The following is a 17,797-nucleotide window of genomic DNA, read 5'->3' on the forward strand; positions in this document are numbered from 1 at the left end:
TAATCACTCAATAATGGTTTGTTGAATGAATGAATACAATTGCCGATCACATTAGGGCTGACAGCATGCTATTAACTATTCATCAGGTACACCTGAAACTTGGTTTTGGGGCTCAAGATGCCAACTTCTGACCAGTACCTGTTAAATTTTATCCATGCTGATCTCGTCCAGTTATTCAGTCTGTTAGCCTTTTTCTCTTTTTTAAATTGATTATTGTTATTTTTAAGTCTAAGAACATTGACCATCTGCACCGCCCCCCCCCCCCAGTCCTGCTCCTGATTGAGGTGGCCAGTGCTGGTGGTCTCCTGTGTAACCTTCCTTCTCCTGTGCATTTTCTAACTCCAGAGGATGCCAGGACAGGCCCCTTGCCACAGGCAGGCAAAGGCCAGTCCACTCCTTGGTTGGGGAGGTATGTGGAGGAGTGCTCAGAGGCCTGGCTTTAGAGTTTTGCTGCTGACTTAGTGAATGAGCTTCCTGAGAGCAAGGGAAGTCTGCAGCAAAACCTGGTTCAGATGGCTTCATGAGAGGGACTGTGACAGTTACAGTAGCAGCTGGCATGCTTGGCAGTTTATCAAGGACTTTGGGGTGTGTTACAGACAAACAATAGAATGAATCTTTGTTTCTTCTGGGGCATAGGCCATTTCTGATGAGGAAGATGATTTACTCATCTTTGGAAGTTGGGTTAACCCTTTCAGGATCTGAGTTGAATCTTGCTTTAGAGCTATAAAGACAACCTGATTAACGGTCTGGAAGAGTTCACCTTGGCTTCCCAAGGTCCCTTGCTTCTAAGCCGGTGAATCTGGTTGATTATGTCATTTCCTTTTTAACACCCCCTCCCCCAGGTCTTTGCTCTAAGTACAGAGGCCCAGGTGTCACATTCAGAGTGCTTAGAAGGAAGTGGAGAAGTGTTTGCAAATGAAGTACCCCTCCCTTCTCTGGCCCCCATGCCCTGCCAAAAAAATCAAAAAGGAGCTCAAGATCCAATGAGCAGCTGTTCTTCCAAACTTCTTATATTAAGTCCATGGCCAATTCCAAGTAATTTAGAGTCAAATGCCTGGACTTAGCTTTGAATTCGGATTTAATGAAGCCCTTCTTAGCAGGAGGCTCTTTCTCAGTCTAAAGAGATAAGAGTCTAGTGCTGTTTTGGTCTCTCTACAGATAGCTGGTGTTACACATATAGAGGCCTCTCTGCCATGGTGCTGCAGCTTATGGTGGCAGTGGTCTTAGTAGAGTTTATCCTGTCCTTCAGAACCATCCTCCACAGTAGGTACCAGCTAGATAGCTTTGGCAGTTTGACCTGAGAGGTATACTTGTTCTATGACAGACCTGTCAGGCAGCTTGGAGTCTCTATAGTCTTGTTTTGGTAGATAATGGCGTCTTGGATGTGTGGTTGGTAGAGCTTACATTGTGATGTGGGAGTAGGGGGAGAAGGCAGAAGGCTTGATGTGTGATTGGTCTAAGTGAATAATTTCAACACCAGATCCTGTAAAATAGGTTAGTAGAGATGAGTCAATTAGATCAGGAGGGGAAAGTACTGAAGTGTGAGCTGAGGTTGACATTCTTCCAGTTGGTAGGGTGGGGGTAGGGAATGGGGATACATGAGCAGGTATATTTTCCAAGTTCAATCCTTAAGCCTGTGAGGGCATCTTGGTGTCTTTCAGTGAAGCTGACAAAATTCTGAATGACAGGAGTTTCTTGGAGGGCCAGGAAGTTAGCCATTGACCAGTTTTGCTACCTTTATATTTTACTTCTAAGGACAAGAATCTGCTTTGCCTTTACCAAATGTTTATGGACTCTTAGAGAGCAACACTTTCTCCCTGCTGCAGGACAATCCACCCCCGAGCCCAGGCTACACACATGGCTTTCCTACCAGTGTGGCTCCAGTCACTCAGCAGGCAGGGAGAAGTATTCCTGTTGGCAGCCACACACCAGTGCTGCTCTCACAGAACCCCCAGGGCCACTGCTTGGAGGGAAGGTAATCTCTCAGCAGCTGGTACTTGGAACACAGCTGGGAAGACAGTGATCTCTTTATCTCTGAGGCCTGGGGGCTGGTGGCCCCAACACATTGGTCCAAGACAGTATCAGAAGTATCGCACTGGAACACGAGAGGTGATGCAAGAGAGGACCGATGAGCCCTGTAAGAACTGTGCTGATGCGAGAGCTACCAGGTTGCCTATCTTCCACCCACTGGGTCCTCCTGCTCCCGACTCATGACTGCCACTTGTGGCCTCCTGCTCCCAACTCTGCTGTATGGGAGGTCATAGCTGAGACACTTGATAGCAGCAGGTAAGGATTTGGCTTTTGCCATTGTCCAGTTTCCTGGGACCTTGAACCACAGGTCAGGTTTGAACAGGACCAGGGAGGGCAGCCTGCAAAAACCCACTATAGCAGTTGCTCCAGGACAGGCATCATCAGCTCCTACTGTCCTTTCTCACAATTCACACAGCATCTTCAAATCTGTGAATTCTCTTGTTCTCTCAGGGTTCCCATTTGCATGTGATAGATGAAGAAACTGAGGCTCAGAAAGGCATAAAGACATGGCTAAAGCCACACGGCTGATATGTGCCTACACTTAGACTCCCACTCAGAAACAGCTTATCTGGCCCAGCCTCCTGTTTGACAGGTGAAGGAACTAAGGCCCAAAAAAGGGAGATGACTTGGCAGATGGGGCAGAGCTGATCAGTGGCATTGCCTGGGCCAGAAGCCATGTCTCCTAAGTCCTGCTCTGTTAACACGGGCTGTATAGCCTCTTGTTTGGGCTGTTCCACTCTTGCTTTTGTTTTTAATTTTTTTATCCCTCTTGGTTTTTAATCATGGTTGAGTAAATTCAGTGTATGTATAACTAGGTCTGGCTGAAGAACAGGTCATGGTTGTCTTAGGCTAAGTGGCTTAACGTTACAGTAGATTATCTTTGGGGCTCTTGCTGTCCCCTTGTTGTCCTCTGGTTCTGCCCATTCTTCCCGTTGCCCTGCTTTGGAGGAGAAGGCAGGCTCTAGCTCTCTGCCGGCTCAGTGAGTATTACTTCCCTCCCCTCCTTACCTCCTGTCCTTCATTTCTTTCCTTTTAAGTGTGTTCAGTGAGTTCTAGTCTACAGCAAGCTCTTCTTCCATGGCGTTTGGTGGGTTAAAATGACATGAACTGTAGTAAGAATTGTGCTTATAGGAAACTCATCTGTCAGTTATTTCTCATTGATAAATGAGCTCTTGACAAGTCATGCATGCAGTTGGCTTCAGTTTCAAGAAACAACATGGGCTGTCTCATTCCCATGTTCAGATTTGTTTTGGCTTTGGATCTCAGCACTTTTATGTCCCTGAATAATGTCATTCCTCCCCCTCTTGAAATGTTATTTGCTTTAAAAAGCAGAAAATCCCTACAGCACTGAGAATGACTGAAAAGTCCTAGAGAACAGAGTTCCGATTTGGTTCAGCAGCTCATTTTACTGTTTTGTTTTGTTTTTTTCCCTTCCATTAAGAGAGACTCACTCACTGGACCACTTTGTTTAGCCAGGGGCACAGGATGAGTCCCTATTTAGTTATGTAATGTCCTTCCAAATGTGGGCCTTCAGTCCCCTTTGATGATCTGAAGGACTAGGTCAGGGAATATATATTAATCATAGTTACTGAAGAAAACACCTCCAAGGACCTACCTTGCTCTGGAGCAAGGGTTAAGGGATGGGGTGAGTATGGTCTCTAAGGACAGCAGATGCTTTATTGCTTGCAGTAAGAAAGTATTGTTTGCCCCACTGCCCAGCAGCCCAATCCCAGGAGTGTGGTGCTTAGGGGACTCAAAAGCATATTGTCTGCCTCCAGGAACTCATGCTGTAGCTGTGAAGACAAGCTTTTTTAAAGCCAATTCACAGCATTTAATACGGGCCTACTCTTTACTAGGAATTGTGCCCACCTAAGGATTTCAGTACTTCTGGGGACATTTTTGTAGTACCCCACCTTACAGGGCATTATCTCCTTAACTTTCTTCTTTGTGAAGTGGGCAGAACAAGGATAACTCCTTAAATATTATGAAGGAAGAAAGTGAGCTCATCAAAGTTCTGTAGCTTATGCAGGGTCTCACAGCTCATCTGGGACTGAGCTGGGAAGTGTGGCTCCTGGACTCACTGTTCAGTGTTCTTCCTCAGCTTGGATAGTGATTGAGCAGATGGACATTGATCAGGTTGTGCTGTGGGCAGACTCTGTGCTGAGGCTAGAGGATGTCTGAGGCAGGTAAACGCCTAGGCTGCACATGTGGAGGGGAGGGCAGGGTGGGCTGTGGTGCAGGTGGAGGTGGGTGGCAGAGGTCCCAGGGAGATGAGGACTAATAGACCCAGATTCTAGCTGGGGTCACAAGAAGCCTGTGCAACTCTTTCTGGGCCTGGGAGCACCCTGAGTTTCTTGGGAGACACTTTACCTTCTGCATGACACTCAGCATGGCTGCACTTCCAGGCAGCTAAGATTGGAAAGGAATGACTTTATGTCCCACTAACACCCTCTCCAAGATACCCGCCTCCTCTGTCCACTCCTCATCTGGAATCCCTAGAGCTATGTTTCGGTACTAAGTTCCAGGAAGTTGATGGCCTGGGATGCCTCAGGATGAACTGTATTATAGAGTGGGCGTATTGTAAACTCAGTTTCTGTGCTTCTAAGTTTGATCATTTAACTGAGAAATCAAATAATTATATAATAATTATGATGAAACTTATAGATCCTGGAATAGAAGGGTCTAGTGGTTAACACAAAGACTTTGAAGTTCAGCAGATGTGGCTTGAGTCTTTGTTCCTTGTTCACAACTGGGTGACCTTGGGCCTGGGCCCAGTTTCTCTCTCTGTAAAATGGGATAACAATAATATTCCCCTGTAGGATACAATAGTATCCCCCTATGTCTGAGGACACAGTAGGCACAGGGCCTGGCACCGTTGCTATGGCTATTATTTTCTTCATGTTGCGTTAAAAGGTAGACTCTGTCACTCATTATTTCTGAAAATATAGACCAAGAGGAACAAGGAAAATGGTTTTTAAAAAAGTATATTTTTTCCTGGATTCGACCTCTATTGTAGAGTTTTCCTTAAATCAGTAATCCTTGGTATTGAGCATGTCCTTAATGTTAAAGTATTGACCAAAGAGGTTTTATTTGCCTCTCTTTCTCTGTGTGCGTACCGGAGGTGGTGATGGCAGATCTGTCTTTTGTCAGTTACCTTTCAGTAGGACCTGAAGACCTGGGAACCTGGGCTGAGCGAGTAAGTTAAAATGTTGGCTGTAGTATGGGAAACACATTCTTGGGTCCTGTCCTGTTTGAAACATCAGACTGTTTCCAATATCAGCTTGGTCTGGGAAAGTATAGGCTCTTGATAAAATTCCTAGGCAGCTTTTAACTTTTATCCTTTAAACTCAGATGACTTAGTTATAAAAGCAGCAAGCAAAAGCATCCCCAGGCAGATTAAATTCCCTCTCTTGGCGGATACGAAGCCTGACTGCTGACCGCAGGGCCCAGCTCCCCTCTCAACCCTTCTCACACTTTTGGTTTGTCACAGAATCTGGCAAAAGACAGCATGACCCACTAAGAAATGCACTTCCCCAAATGTTCATAAATTGGCTTCGAGATCCTGTCTAGAGATTGCTTTTGTCACACCAACAACTGAAGTTACAAAAGTTTAAAAGTACGTGAGGCCCTTCCTAAAGACCTTGTGGAATTGCTGTTTTCCTCCCATTTCCTTTGCTTAATGGGAGGGGGAAATGGAAGCTCTGAGAGCAATGACTTCCGCAAGCTATCAGGAAAACCACTGTCAGTGGCCAAGTTCATGTTTAATTTTTGATCTGAGTCCTGTTTTTAGGGCAGTAAAACTAATGTGTGCAAGTAATAAGTGTAGGCTAAATAAAAACATTAAAAGAAGGAAAAGTTTGTCTTGGCAATTTCCAGTGTTGTCCTTTTCTTTTCAGGGGATAGCCCTTCAAAATGCATTACAGAAGCATTGGGGTAAACTCCTCTAATCTTTTTTTTTTTTTTGAGACAGAGTCTCGCTTTGTTGCCCAGGCTAGAGTGAGTGCCGTGGCATCAGCCTAGCTCACAGCAACCTCAAAATCATGGGCTCAAGCAATCCTGCTGCCTCAGCCTCCCGAGTAGCTGGGACTACAGGCATGTGCTACCATGCCCGGCTAATTTTTTCTATATAAGTTGGCCAGTTCTTTCTGTTTATAGTAGAGACGGGGTCTCGCTCTTGCTCAGGCTGGTTTTGAACTCCTGATCTGGAGCAATCTGCCCGCCTTGGCCTCCCAGATTGCTAGGATTACAGGCGTGAGCCACCACGCCCGGCCTCCTCTAATCTTCTTAAGATTTATATAGAATTGTAGAGTTTGTAACTTTTTGCATGCATTAATTCATTTAGCCTGCATTCCTCTTTTGAAGTGGAACAAGGTTTCAGACCACAGTGGTATCAGCCAGCTGTGTTCAAGGGCTGCAAACAAATGAAGGCACATTGAAGATTGCAGAAAAAAAGCAAAAGCTAAAAATTTCATGTTAGGAAGGGGTTGTGTGAGGGAGCAGAGTTCAATCCAGGCATGCCTCCCCATCCTGCTCAGCATGGGGAGGTAGGCCTGGATTGAATTCGGGCCCTGGCCTTGCAGGTTGTATGATACTGAGCAAATGACTTAATTTCTTTTTTGGAGCTTCAGTCTTTTCATCTGGAAAACGGGAATACTAACAGCAATGCCTATTCCTAGGAATAAAAGAGGATTAAATGAGATGAGCCCAACCTGCAGCTAATGCTTAGGGAGGTGAGAGTGGAGGTGAGGGTGGAGGGCGGTGCCAGAAGTGCAGCTGCATGGGGGCACAAGGGGTTGGAGATGGGCTCTGGGGCAGGTGACCACAGCAGCAACTGCCCACATGTGTACCTTCCTGTTTTAGGCACATTGCTGGGAAACTTCAGGCTGTTCTTGGGCAGTTGCACTTTTGGGATGGGCAGGGACCCTCTGCCACCATGTCTGCACCCAGGGAATGTAAGGGTGGTCAGGGAAGTGGAGTCACGGATCAGTGGAAAGTCTGACTTTGCCCTTTGCTCTTTCGGTGGAAATCCTGCTAAAGATGAGTCACTGAGTAGTGGCTACTGGAGTTGGAGCCAGAGAACACTGTGTCCCCATGATCAGGTTGAGGTGCCAGCTGAGGGGAGCCCCGTGTGTCTGGAGGCCAGGTGGGAGGCTCTCTGTCTACCATGTACACTGCCCAGGGAGTCACAGCAGAGAGGTGGGAGGGGAATGTCGGGACAGGGAAGTGACAATACAAGATTTAAATACAGGTCAAAGAAGCTGCACAAGAGATGCCGGGATGATGTTGATAGAAGGGAAATGCTGACCACGGTTGCTACTTGTGTAAAGGGAAGGAGTGGACACCAGTGTCTGGAGCCTTCTCTGTGCTGAGTTCTTTTATAGGCATTTTCTTACTTAAATCTTGCAGCAACCCCCAGGACAAAAATATTATCATCCCTGTTTTAAAGATGAGAAAACTTAAATACAGTCCCTTGTTTAAGGGGCAGGCCAGGGCTGTGAAATCCCATAGCACACACACAGCTCTCCCCCCCCCCCCACGGCCTCCCTGGTACAGTCAGATTAAAGAATGTTTTAAAATTTATACACAATACAGTTTATATTTTTAGTGTTCTTTGAGTTTCGAAAAATACATAGATCAAGTGGGTTTATTTAGATTTTTTATTTTGAGGTCATTTTACATTCGTGTAATTAGAGGAAATAATCCAGGGAAATCTTGCATACCCCTCACCCAGTGTCCCCACAGGAGTAACATCTTGCCAGACTGTAATGCAACATAACAAGCAGGAAATTGTTACTGAGAAGGTCAGGATGCAGAATATTGCTGTTTCCACATGCGTCCCTCCTGTTGCCTCTAATAACCACACCTACCCCCTTTGTTTTCCACACCCCCACCCCAAACCCCTGGCAACCTCCAGTCTCTTCTTATTCTCTAATTTTGTCATTTTAAGGATATGATATGGTAATAACTGGATTCACACAATAGTTAACCTTTGGGGACTGGCTTTTTCTATTCAGCGTAATTCTCTGGACATTCATCCAAGTTGTGTGTATATGTGGTTCATTCATTTTTATTGCTGAGTAGTATTCCGTGGTGTGGTTATACCACAATGTATTTGATCATTCACTTGGTGAAAGGCATCTGGGTTGTTTCCTGGTTTGAACTATAGTGAGTAAAGCTGTTATGAACATTTGTGTGTGGGTTTTGTGTGAATATAAATCTTAATTTCTCTGGGATAAATGCTAAGAAGTGCTATTGCTGGGTAGTTGCTCGAGTGGGCTTTTCAAGGGTACCTTTGGGATGGAGAGGCAGGCACTGGTGGCAAGTGCAAACCTGGGAGCTGGGCCACCAGGATTCAAATCCTAGCTTTGAACCCAAACTCTGGGCGAGTTGCTTCATATAGCTGTAAAATGGGTTAATTGAACCTAGCTTGAGCTAATGTGTATAAAGTACCTGGTACGCAATAGGTACTCAGTAGATGGAAGCTGATTTTAATATAGGTTAAAAGAGAGCCCACTAGACCAAAGCAGGGTCTGTGCCCCAGAAGTGGCCCATGGGAGGGCTTTGTCAGGCTTCCACTTGTGCCTGCGGGATTGCCCAGTTATTGTCTTTTCTGAGGCCATGCCCCTGGCTTCTCCCTGAAAAGACCCTGGCCCTGTTCTCCAACTGGGCTCTGAGTCTCTGGGTGGGTGCCAGCATTCCTTAATGAAGTTGGCCAAGCCCATGCCACGGATCAGAGGAATCTCAGGGAATTCCAGATTGCACTGAGCTCTGCTGTTCTGATTTGCCTCACAGAGTCTGAGAATATGCCCAGATCATCTCAGATGTTACTATGATTTAGCCCCCAATTCCAGGAATGTGTATTTAATTGTTATGGTGTGTAAGGCACTGTGCTAGGTGTTGCAAAGGATTTGGAAGAAATTGCTCTCTTTCAATAGACCAGAGCAGCCAACTCTAGCCTCCGGCCTCCTAAGAGATCCCCTACGGCTGCCTGATAAGGTCTGTGTTCAGTGTGGCACTCAGAGCCCTTGGTCTGGGTTGAGTCTGTCTCCCCAGCTCCTGCCCTGCTGCGCCTACAGTGCCCTGTGTGGTAGCCCCTCACAAGCTCACGTTCCCACACACTGATCCAGCCAAGCGCCGTGCTTTGCTCACAGTCTTCCTTTTGCCTGGATGCCCTTCTCCTTCCTGTTGAAATCTTGCCTGTTTTTAAAAAGTAAACAAGTACCATGTGCATGGGATGGAATATTCAAACAGCTCAGAAGGCCACACTGTCAGTATTTCTCCCCTTCAGAACCGTAGTTGCCTCCTCCAGGCAACCATGGTATGGAACCATACTGGACTCCTTTTTGTTGCCTTTTTCACTTTATACAGAGCATCTTGGAGATTGTTTCATATCTGTACTATTAGAATGGCCTCATTAAAGTTTTTTTTTTTTTTTGAAGGCCACACAGTATTCCTTTACATAATGATACCATAATTTATTTAACCAGTCCCCTGTTCATAGGTGGCTATCTTGTCCCCACTCTTGGGCTCTTACAGACAGTGCTGCATGTCTTTGGCCCCTGTGCAAGACCCAACTCTGGTGTCCCCTTTCTGTTTGCCTCTGGTGTGTGTAGTGCCTGGTTCACAGCACTCTCTTTCTGAGACCTCTAGGACAGGGATTGTGCCATGCCTCCTGTCTCCTTTCACTGCCTGCCATGTCACCTGGGACTGTTGGTGCTTATGCTGCCACTGGGAGCCCTGGTCCCTTGTAGGGGCTGTGGTGGGGATGGAGCTGGCAAGTCACTGCCCCAGTCTCACTTCCTGCTTTGTGTGGGGCTGCATCTGGATGGGCTGACTTGTTTCCATGGCAATAGATTTCCATAGTATCATTCTTACTAGCCTCCTATTTCATCAGAAGGATGGACCATAATATAGCCAGGCCCCTTTGATGAATTTAGCTTGTTTCCTTTTAAACAAATTTGAGAGGATGACTGCTTTGCTGTGCACTGCTGAGAAAAGGGTCTGGACTCACAGGCTTCCCTGTGAAACTAAGAGTAGTAGCTTCTGTTCATTGAGCAGTTACTCAAATGAGCTAGGCACTGAACAAAGAGCTGAGCTCTATTTTCATAAGATACAATAACCTCGTGAGGTAGGCACTGTTGCCCCTATTTTACAGAAAGGGAAATGGCTCAGAGAGTAACTTGGCAAAGGTTGAGGTTACAACCAGATATGTTTGATTCAGAACCTGAGCCTGTAACCACTGAGCCTACCTGGCTTCTTAGAGAGGAAAGAAATGGAGTAGGGAAGGGGACAGGTCACCCCCCCCCCAGGCCTTGTGTCAATGGCTGGCTGCCCCATAACTGAATTGAAGCTCACATCCAGAAAGGAGATGGCCGCCATCAGGCCTCCACCACGAGGTGGCACAAAGGGCCCCATTGAAGGGTGAGTTCAGGAGTACCCCTCCTGGCCCGCTCCTGAGCCAATATCCAGGGGGCCGGCGGGCATTTCCAGCTCAGCTGTCTGGCCAGAACTTGGAGGAGTGGTCTGAAATTCCTTCCTTGAACAGATCCCTTTTGGTTAGAACGTGTAGCTTCTAGACTGATGTGGTATTGAAAGAGCATCAGGTCTTGCAGTGTGACCTGGGACTCTCATACTCCCCTGGGCCCCCCTCTTGAACAGTCAGGCCATGAACATGTATTGATTTCCCTCCTCCCCTGGCCTGCTTTTGCACTTTGGATGAACCTTGTTTTCGAAGAACAGTAGAAGGTAATTTTCCTGTGCTTGCCAGCTGGCCCGTAATTGAGCAATTTCAATAACACCCACTGTAAAGTCTAATCGAAGTAAACAGGAAAATATGATTTACAATCTGGACAGCAAGTAAATACCAGGGTGCAATTAATTTTTACATAGAGCAGCAGATTCTGAAACATTTTCCTGTGCTGAACAGTTTGTTTTTATTACAGATTAGCAGCTGCTTTTCTATTTATTTATTACTATTATCGTTATTTTTTTCTTTTTGTTGGTGATCTTCAGATTCCTTGTGTCTATATGTCTTTCTTTGAAGGTTTAACCACAGGAGGATGGGTTGGAGAAATAGGACCAGGGACATTAATTTGTAAGAAGTGATTTTTTAAACCAGATGTGAAGGCTGCACTCTTTCTTCATTTGCTTGGGGAAGTGATGGTGGACTGGGGAGAGGGTGTGGGTGGGTTGTGCAGGACAGGATACTGAGGGGATCCTGTCTCTGCTGGAAGCTCACTCACTCTGGTTCATTCTGGGGAGGAGGACAAAGCTACAGAGGCCCCTGATGTTGCAAGTATGTTGATGTTGAAATGTGTACCTCCAGGGGTAGGAAATGTGTACCTTTAAGTGGGCCCTCCAGATTTTCCCAGTAGCTTCTGTACATGACTCAGGGAGAAAGGGAGCCCATGTGCTGACTGTGAATACCCAAGGCCAGTTGGCTGCCCTAGGGCTGACCCCTTCCATGTTTGATGCAGGGATGAAGTGTGCTATGACCCTTGGCGTAACTTAATGTGTCCTAATGTATGCTGAAGCTGCCTGTAAAGCCAGCTCAGTGATAAGCTGTCACATGACTAGAGCACACTGTAGAGACAGCAAATTGTTAGCCACCCAGACCCTGAAGTTGATCTTAAAGGTATCGCATGGCTGGACCCAAATTTCTTGCTCTACCCACCAGGGTGTTGGCTTTTAGGGATGGCCTGAGGCTGGCATGGGGGTAATTGGTGGTTCTGAGAAGGTGATTCTGGGCCTTGGTGACCCTTCCAGAATGCATCTGCTTTAGCAGGGAGTTGCTTCCATTCCCATGGGGAGGGGCTGCTCTCTCAGGGCCCTGGTCTTCCTTAGTCCTGAATCCCTTTGCCTTTCTTTTGTCTTTCCAGGGAGTCGACCACACTGGGCCATTTTCCAGAAGGGCCCCACCCGAGGGTGAGTGGGTAATGGGGAGCTGTTTCTGCTGACGTCAGTGATCTAGGAGGTGCCCAGGCATCGCCTCTGCCCAAGTCTTCCCAACTGAAGATGGCTCATTCCCACCCTGGGATAGAGCCCAGTGCCTGAGGTCCTTACCATGGTGATGGTCCTGAGTAAAAGCCTCAGTAACCAGGGAGCTGACTCCATAGCATGCAGGAACTTCAAGCCTGAACTGGTAAGAATGTAGCAGGCATCATTTCTTTGACCTTTTGTGAGGCATGATGTCTAGGTTGGGTATGGACTAAGCATCAGGCCTAGGAAACTGAGTCCGGAGTGCCCAAGAGCAGACCTCTATGAGACGGTCCAGGCTGGGCCACAGGGCAGAGGAGCCCAGAGCTTGCCTAAGTACTTGCAAGAAGAAAGTAGCTCAGTGCTGAGTAGAGGGCATCTGGTGAGTGGGGAGGGGAAGGCCATCACCCTGCTAAATAATACCAGGCATGGTTCTACCATCCTGCCAGGCTGAGGCCGACATTCCTTCTGTTTCCACCCTATAAGAGGAGGCGGTTTCCAGAAGGGAGGTGGTGCCTTGCGTGGGGGCCAAGATAAGGCCATACCTCAAATGGGTGGTGCCTTGTAAGAGCTGCTACCGTAGGAATTTCAAGAGTGGGAGATGATGGAGAAAGAAGGCACAGTCTGGCAGCCAAGGTGGTGGGCCATGGGGACATCTGCCCTCTGGCTGCCCTCTTCTAGAGTTATCCCCTGACCAAGTGGTAGTGGGCTGGGGCAGAGGCAGGCCACGAGCAAAACAACCCTTGGCGGCTGAATCCCGTCGGCAACCCCACTCTTCCCTTTCAAGCCCAATTCCTCAGAAGTAAGTGGGGCTGCACCCCTGCAGAGGGAGCATGAAGAAGTGACATGCAGGCATAAACACTCTTGTGTGGTAGTTTAATGGGTGGGTAAGTCCTCAGAACTTTCGGCAGCTTCTGTGGTCTGGAAGGGGTTGACTGACGAGGGCCATGTTGCCCAGGAACCCCTCCTGGCACCCTTCACAGCCCCTGGTGAGCACTCACATAAGCACTCTTGGGGGATCCATTCTCATGCCAGTGAAAACCAAGCCTGGAGCAGACAGATCTAGGTCTCTGACCCTGGCAGGAGCTTGGGGAAGCCACTGAGGCCTTCACAGAGCACCTTCTGTACGTGGGATGCTGGGCTGGAGGAATTCAGGAAACAAGATGAGTCGGAGCTGGGCCTTGCACTTCTTGCCCTTGTGAAGCTCCCAGTCTAGAGGGGGATAGTCTGGCCAGATGTGAATACAGTGACACTTCAGGATCCCATCACCGGTAACTAATAACTGCAGTGTGTGTTAAGCCCAGGGTGTGTAGAGTAGTGGGGCTGGTGTGGTTGTAGCATATCATGGAATAAGGATGTTAGCTTTGGCCTTGAAGGATGCGTAGAAGTGGCTTAGAAACCGTGAGGTGCAACCTCCTCATTTATAAACAAGACAGCTGCAACCTGGAGTGGGTCAGTAACTTCCTCGTTAGTACTGCCTCCTCCCCTCCTGTCAGGCCTACTTCCTGATTGGTTATGTGTTCAAGCCTCTTCTCTCTGGCTGGTGTTTGGACACTAGTCTCGGTGGACTTCTCTGCCTCAGGTCTCTCCAGCCCTTACTAGACATGGCAGCAGTGCCACTCTGCTCATGGGCTGCAGCCTGTGAGGCCTGCAAGGGGGCCTGCGTGCCTGTGCTGACCCAGCCTTAAGGACAAGGACCCAGTTCAGCTCCTCCCTGTGTCCCCAGCACTGCCAGGGTGAGCAGAGAGCAGGCATGTAAGGTGTGTGTGTTTCATGGCAGTCTTGTTCATTGCAGCAAGGAGTAGAGCTGCTACTGCCATCCATTCCTTTCCAATGTGCATTTGGTATATATCTGTTACTCCACTACTTGTCACCACTCCACTGCCACCGCCTGGTTCCTTCTGCTGTCTTCTCTCATGTGGATTCTGTGGTAACTGGCCCCCTGCTTCCAGCTCTTTTAACCTGTTCTCCACCCAGCAGCCAGAAGGGATCCCTGTCAGATCTGTCCCTCCTCTTCTCAGAACCTTCCACTGGCTTCATATCTAACACTGAGCTCATTGCAAGCCCTTGCTAGGATATATGAGGCCCCACATAGTCTCATCCATGTGACTACTCTGACTGCATCTCTGCCACCCTTCTCCCTTGCTCTGCTTAGGCCACACTGGCCTCCTCGCTCCAGTGTGCCAAGCGTGAGCCTGCCCCAGGGCCTTTGTACTTCTTCCATGGCGTGGAGCTCTCTACCATAGCAAGACTCTCTCCCTCCATCCCTTCTTTTTCTGGCCATTCAGCCTAAAATTTAATTCTGCTACCAGCCCCCCTTCTGTCTTCTGTGCCTATCTTTTTCCTTCTTAGGCAGTTGTTACTTTAACGTTTTACCTGTGGATCTTATTTGTTGAATGACCGCTTATACTAGAATGAGCGCTTCATGAAGGCAGGAAGTGTTGTCTTCCTTGCTTGTTGCTAAATACCCAGTGCCTCAACACCAGGGCCCCCCATGTGGCAGGTGCTTGCTGGGTACTTGTGCCGTTGGTGAGTGGACAGGTCTCTGCCTCCCGGCTACTTTTCACTCACTGTTGTTCTAATCCCTCTCTAGCTGCTGCTCAAGTTTAGGGCTAAATGGGTGTGACTAGAGTGGCTGTGACAAGAAAGGAGCAACCTTGAGGGTGAGGGGTCATCTGCAGGTCCCGCGAGAGGAGCCCTTCCTGGGTCCAGCTGTGCTATTGGCCACCTCTGAGCTTGAGCCCTTCTCAGCATGGGACTGGCTGCTGTTTGCTGCAGAGCTGGTTCTGGGGCACATGGGCCTGAAGTCAGCGGAGTTTCTCTTCTAAGAGATGCAGCCTGAGCCCCTTCCAGGAGGAACATGGCTTCCCACCCCTACCCAGTGAAGGAAGACACATCTCAGAAAAGGAGAGCAAGGCAGGGAGAGCTATGAGCTTGTTGGGAGGGATTCTACAGTGTGCATTCCTGCTGCCTCACAGATTAACATCTTTGCTTTCTTCCCAAGCTCTCTGTCTTCTTCTTGGAAAGTATCCTTCTTTTTGCTACTTTTTGTTATTGGCTGATCTGGAAACCACCCAGCCTGGTGCTTTGGGCCCATCTGCCTTCCTCCTCCTCTTTTCTCCCCTGGCTCCAGATGGGAGGTCAGTTGTAGGGAGTGGCCCCTTCGGAGAAGGGCTTTCTTGTCAGTCACTGTGTGGCCTGGCCCAACCCAGTGCTGTTTGCAGCAGGCAGCATGGCCAGCAGGCAGGCGTAGAGACTCGGCTGTGCTGAGTGCCTGGGGAGGCTGCTTACAGAGGTCCAGTCACCCCCTTCCTCTCCCAGAGCCGAGGGCAGGGCCATGTCCATCTATACCCTGTTAAACAGGCAGGAAACTGTGGCTCAGAAAGCTCAAGGGAGGGGGTGCCAGGGTACAGACGTCAGTCCAGGCCCTTGTCTTCTCTGCCCAGTGCCTTCCTGCTTGGGCCTCAGCTCTGGAGGTTGCGATCATCTCAGGGCTCCTTTGGGTCTTGGGGAAAGATGCACGCTGTAAATAACTAAAGAAAGACCCAAAATAATCTGCCTAGTGATGACATCTGTGAGACAGAATGTAAGATAAGCTGATGTTAGCATTTGCTTTGAACAGCCTGCAAAGGTTCAGAGGAAGCTGATGGGTTTGTGCTTTAGCTTCCTAAACTGGTAACATCATCCTCATGTAAATACCATCAAGATAACAACAGGAAAGATGGAAAATAATTTTTCTTTTGTTTTCTAATCAGACTAAGATGATAACAAGTGGAAGTTTAAGATAGAAAAGAAAACATGATTTGGGGGAGGCTTAGAAATGCTCTGCACAGGCATTGGAATTAATTACAGGAGCAGGCCCTAGAGGCATGCCTCAGTCACAGAGGAGAGAGGGTCTAAAACCTTAGGGGAAAGGCATGTGGGTCCCTGGAGCCCTGGGTGTCATGGCACACCAGAGAGGCAGCCCGCAGTGCTTCCTCTGAGGCTTGCTGAGGAGCAAGCGGTCTTGGCTTTCCTCCCTGCTCTCTTAGGGGTCTGTGTCATGGTTCTCTTTTTCTTTATAAAAAAAAACTAAATGCTAGTGACGATGTGACTTTCTGTCCTTCTGAGAAAGGTGTAAGGAAAAAGGAAAAAAGGACTGACAGACTCTCAGCATCTAGCATTTGCCAGCATGGGGGCCATTTGCTTGGGGAGAGATGGCCTGAGGGCGAAGGCTGTGCTCACCGCCGCCGTGGCTTAGCTTGTACAGTCAGTCGGCAGGCATGACTGCCTGGGCCCCTTTCCCCCACTCTGCCCTGCCGCTTTCCTCTGCCAAGTGGGCTCTTCCTTCCAGTGTTCTAACATTAGCTGCTCCTCTGGACGGCAGCCCAGACATTTGACCTTGGGAGCTCTGTGCTCCCTCAGCTCCTTCCCGCACGCCTACGCTCAGGCCAAGGGCCTGTTCTCTTATTTCCAGAGTGACCACCTCCCTTGACCAGGCCTGGCCTTCTCTCCCCAGCTGGTCTCCCAGCCCTTTCTAAGTTCTGGAGACCAGAGGGAACTGATGACTGCCTGCTCCTGGGCAGAGGGTGGTACGTGGCTCCTGGTTGCCTGACTTTTCCCACAACCACCAGCACTAGTTTTTTGGAGGGGCTGATCTTGTAGGTAGAACAGGTACTTCCTTCTCCTCTGTGCTTGTCGGATTAGGATGCCAGGGCTAAGTTACTTACCCAGTCTGAAGAGTTAGTGGCCACATCAGGCCTTATACCCAGCTGCCCGGGCACTGGGGATCTTCATACTCTTGGTCATACCAAGTTGGCACTTTGGGTGCCATAGCCTCAGCCAGGATCCCTGGCAGGACACAGGCTGGCCTGAAGTTGGAAATCAGAGGTGCACACAGAGTCCAAGGCAGTCTGATACCTTTCACCCTGGGCAGGCAAAGATAGTAAGGGGACCCACTCACGCTTTGGCAGACCTCAAAGTGTCAGGAGTCAGGGCTACTGTATCTTAGTCAGCATCTTTGTGAGTCTCCGCCTAAGGACACTTCCCTTCCCAGCTTCTCTGTCTCATCCTGGGCCTGGATCTCCCTCTGCTTTCTATGCCACGATCTCACCAGTTTCCATTTTGGAAGCTCGTACTCCAGTGCAGAGGATGAGCTGCTCCCTGTTGCAATGTGGCTCCCTGTAACACTACTTTAGGAGAAGGAAAAAGCAACTTAATTGCTTCAGCTGATAATCTGCAGAGAAAGTTGTGAAGAACTGTGGCTATGGCCTGGCATTTTCTAGATGGGCTAGTTCCTCATTTGGAGCCTTAATTGTGTCTTTATTTAAGTCAGGGCTTCTTTCTTTAGTTAGACAGATGGCCCTGAAGCCTCAATTTGATTTCCAGCTTTTGCCTTTCCTACGAGGATCTGATTCCAAAAGCCTTCTCTCGTGATCTAAAAAGTCTCACAGAGATGAGGCCCTGCCCTGGGGTGGGCTTGGGAACAGAGACTCCACAGTGGGAGAAATACAAAGGGGAAATGTGCTCTTGTCTTGTTTCACTGCAGAGCTCAGCCAAGGCTCGGGTGCTCACTTCTGTGCAGACACTGAGTGTCTTGTGAAACCTCAGAGGGCCAAGAGTTTCCCTCAGGGCCTGGTGGGCCTCAACACACAGTGATTTGCATGTCCTTCCCACTGTGGGTGCAGAAGGTTCAAAGGGTTAGAAAGGCTGCCTGTAAGAATGGCACATCCCAGTGGGAAATTTATCATATACTGGGTAGACTGGGAATGAAAGGCTCTGGCCAAGCGGGAACTCTGTTGGTTTGCCTGGG

The 17,797-nt window shown here is 48.5% G+C and overlaps 1 protein-coding gene across 4 annotated transcripts in view; it reads left to right on the top strand.

Annotated features, from left to right (window-relative positions):
* LOC105880357 (EEF1A lysine methyltransferase 2) overlaps positions 1 to 17,797 on the top strand; it is a 155,651-nt gene that overhangs the window by 63,445 nt on the left and 74,409 nt on the right. For 2 of the 4 annotated variants that reach the window (XM_012781332.3, XM_012781334.3), the window contains one exon: positions 11,910 to 11,955. In XM_012781332.3, coding sequence (XP_012636786.1) covers positions 11,910 to 11,955 — 46 coding nt within the window. Of the gene's footprint in view, positions 1 to 11,909; positions 12,173 to 17,797 lie in introns of those variants that run through there. The other 2 variants (XM_012781336.3, XM_012781339.2) reach the window with 2 other exon arrangements.

This window comes from Microcebus murinus, chromosome 14 (assembly GCF_040939455.1).
Source record: "Microcebus murinus isolate Inina chromosome 14, M.murinus_Inina_mat1.0, whole genome shotgun sequence".
Lineage (NCBI taxonomy): Eukaryota > Metazoa > Chordata > Mammalia > Primates > Cheirogaleidae > Microcebus > Microcebus murinus.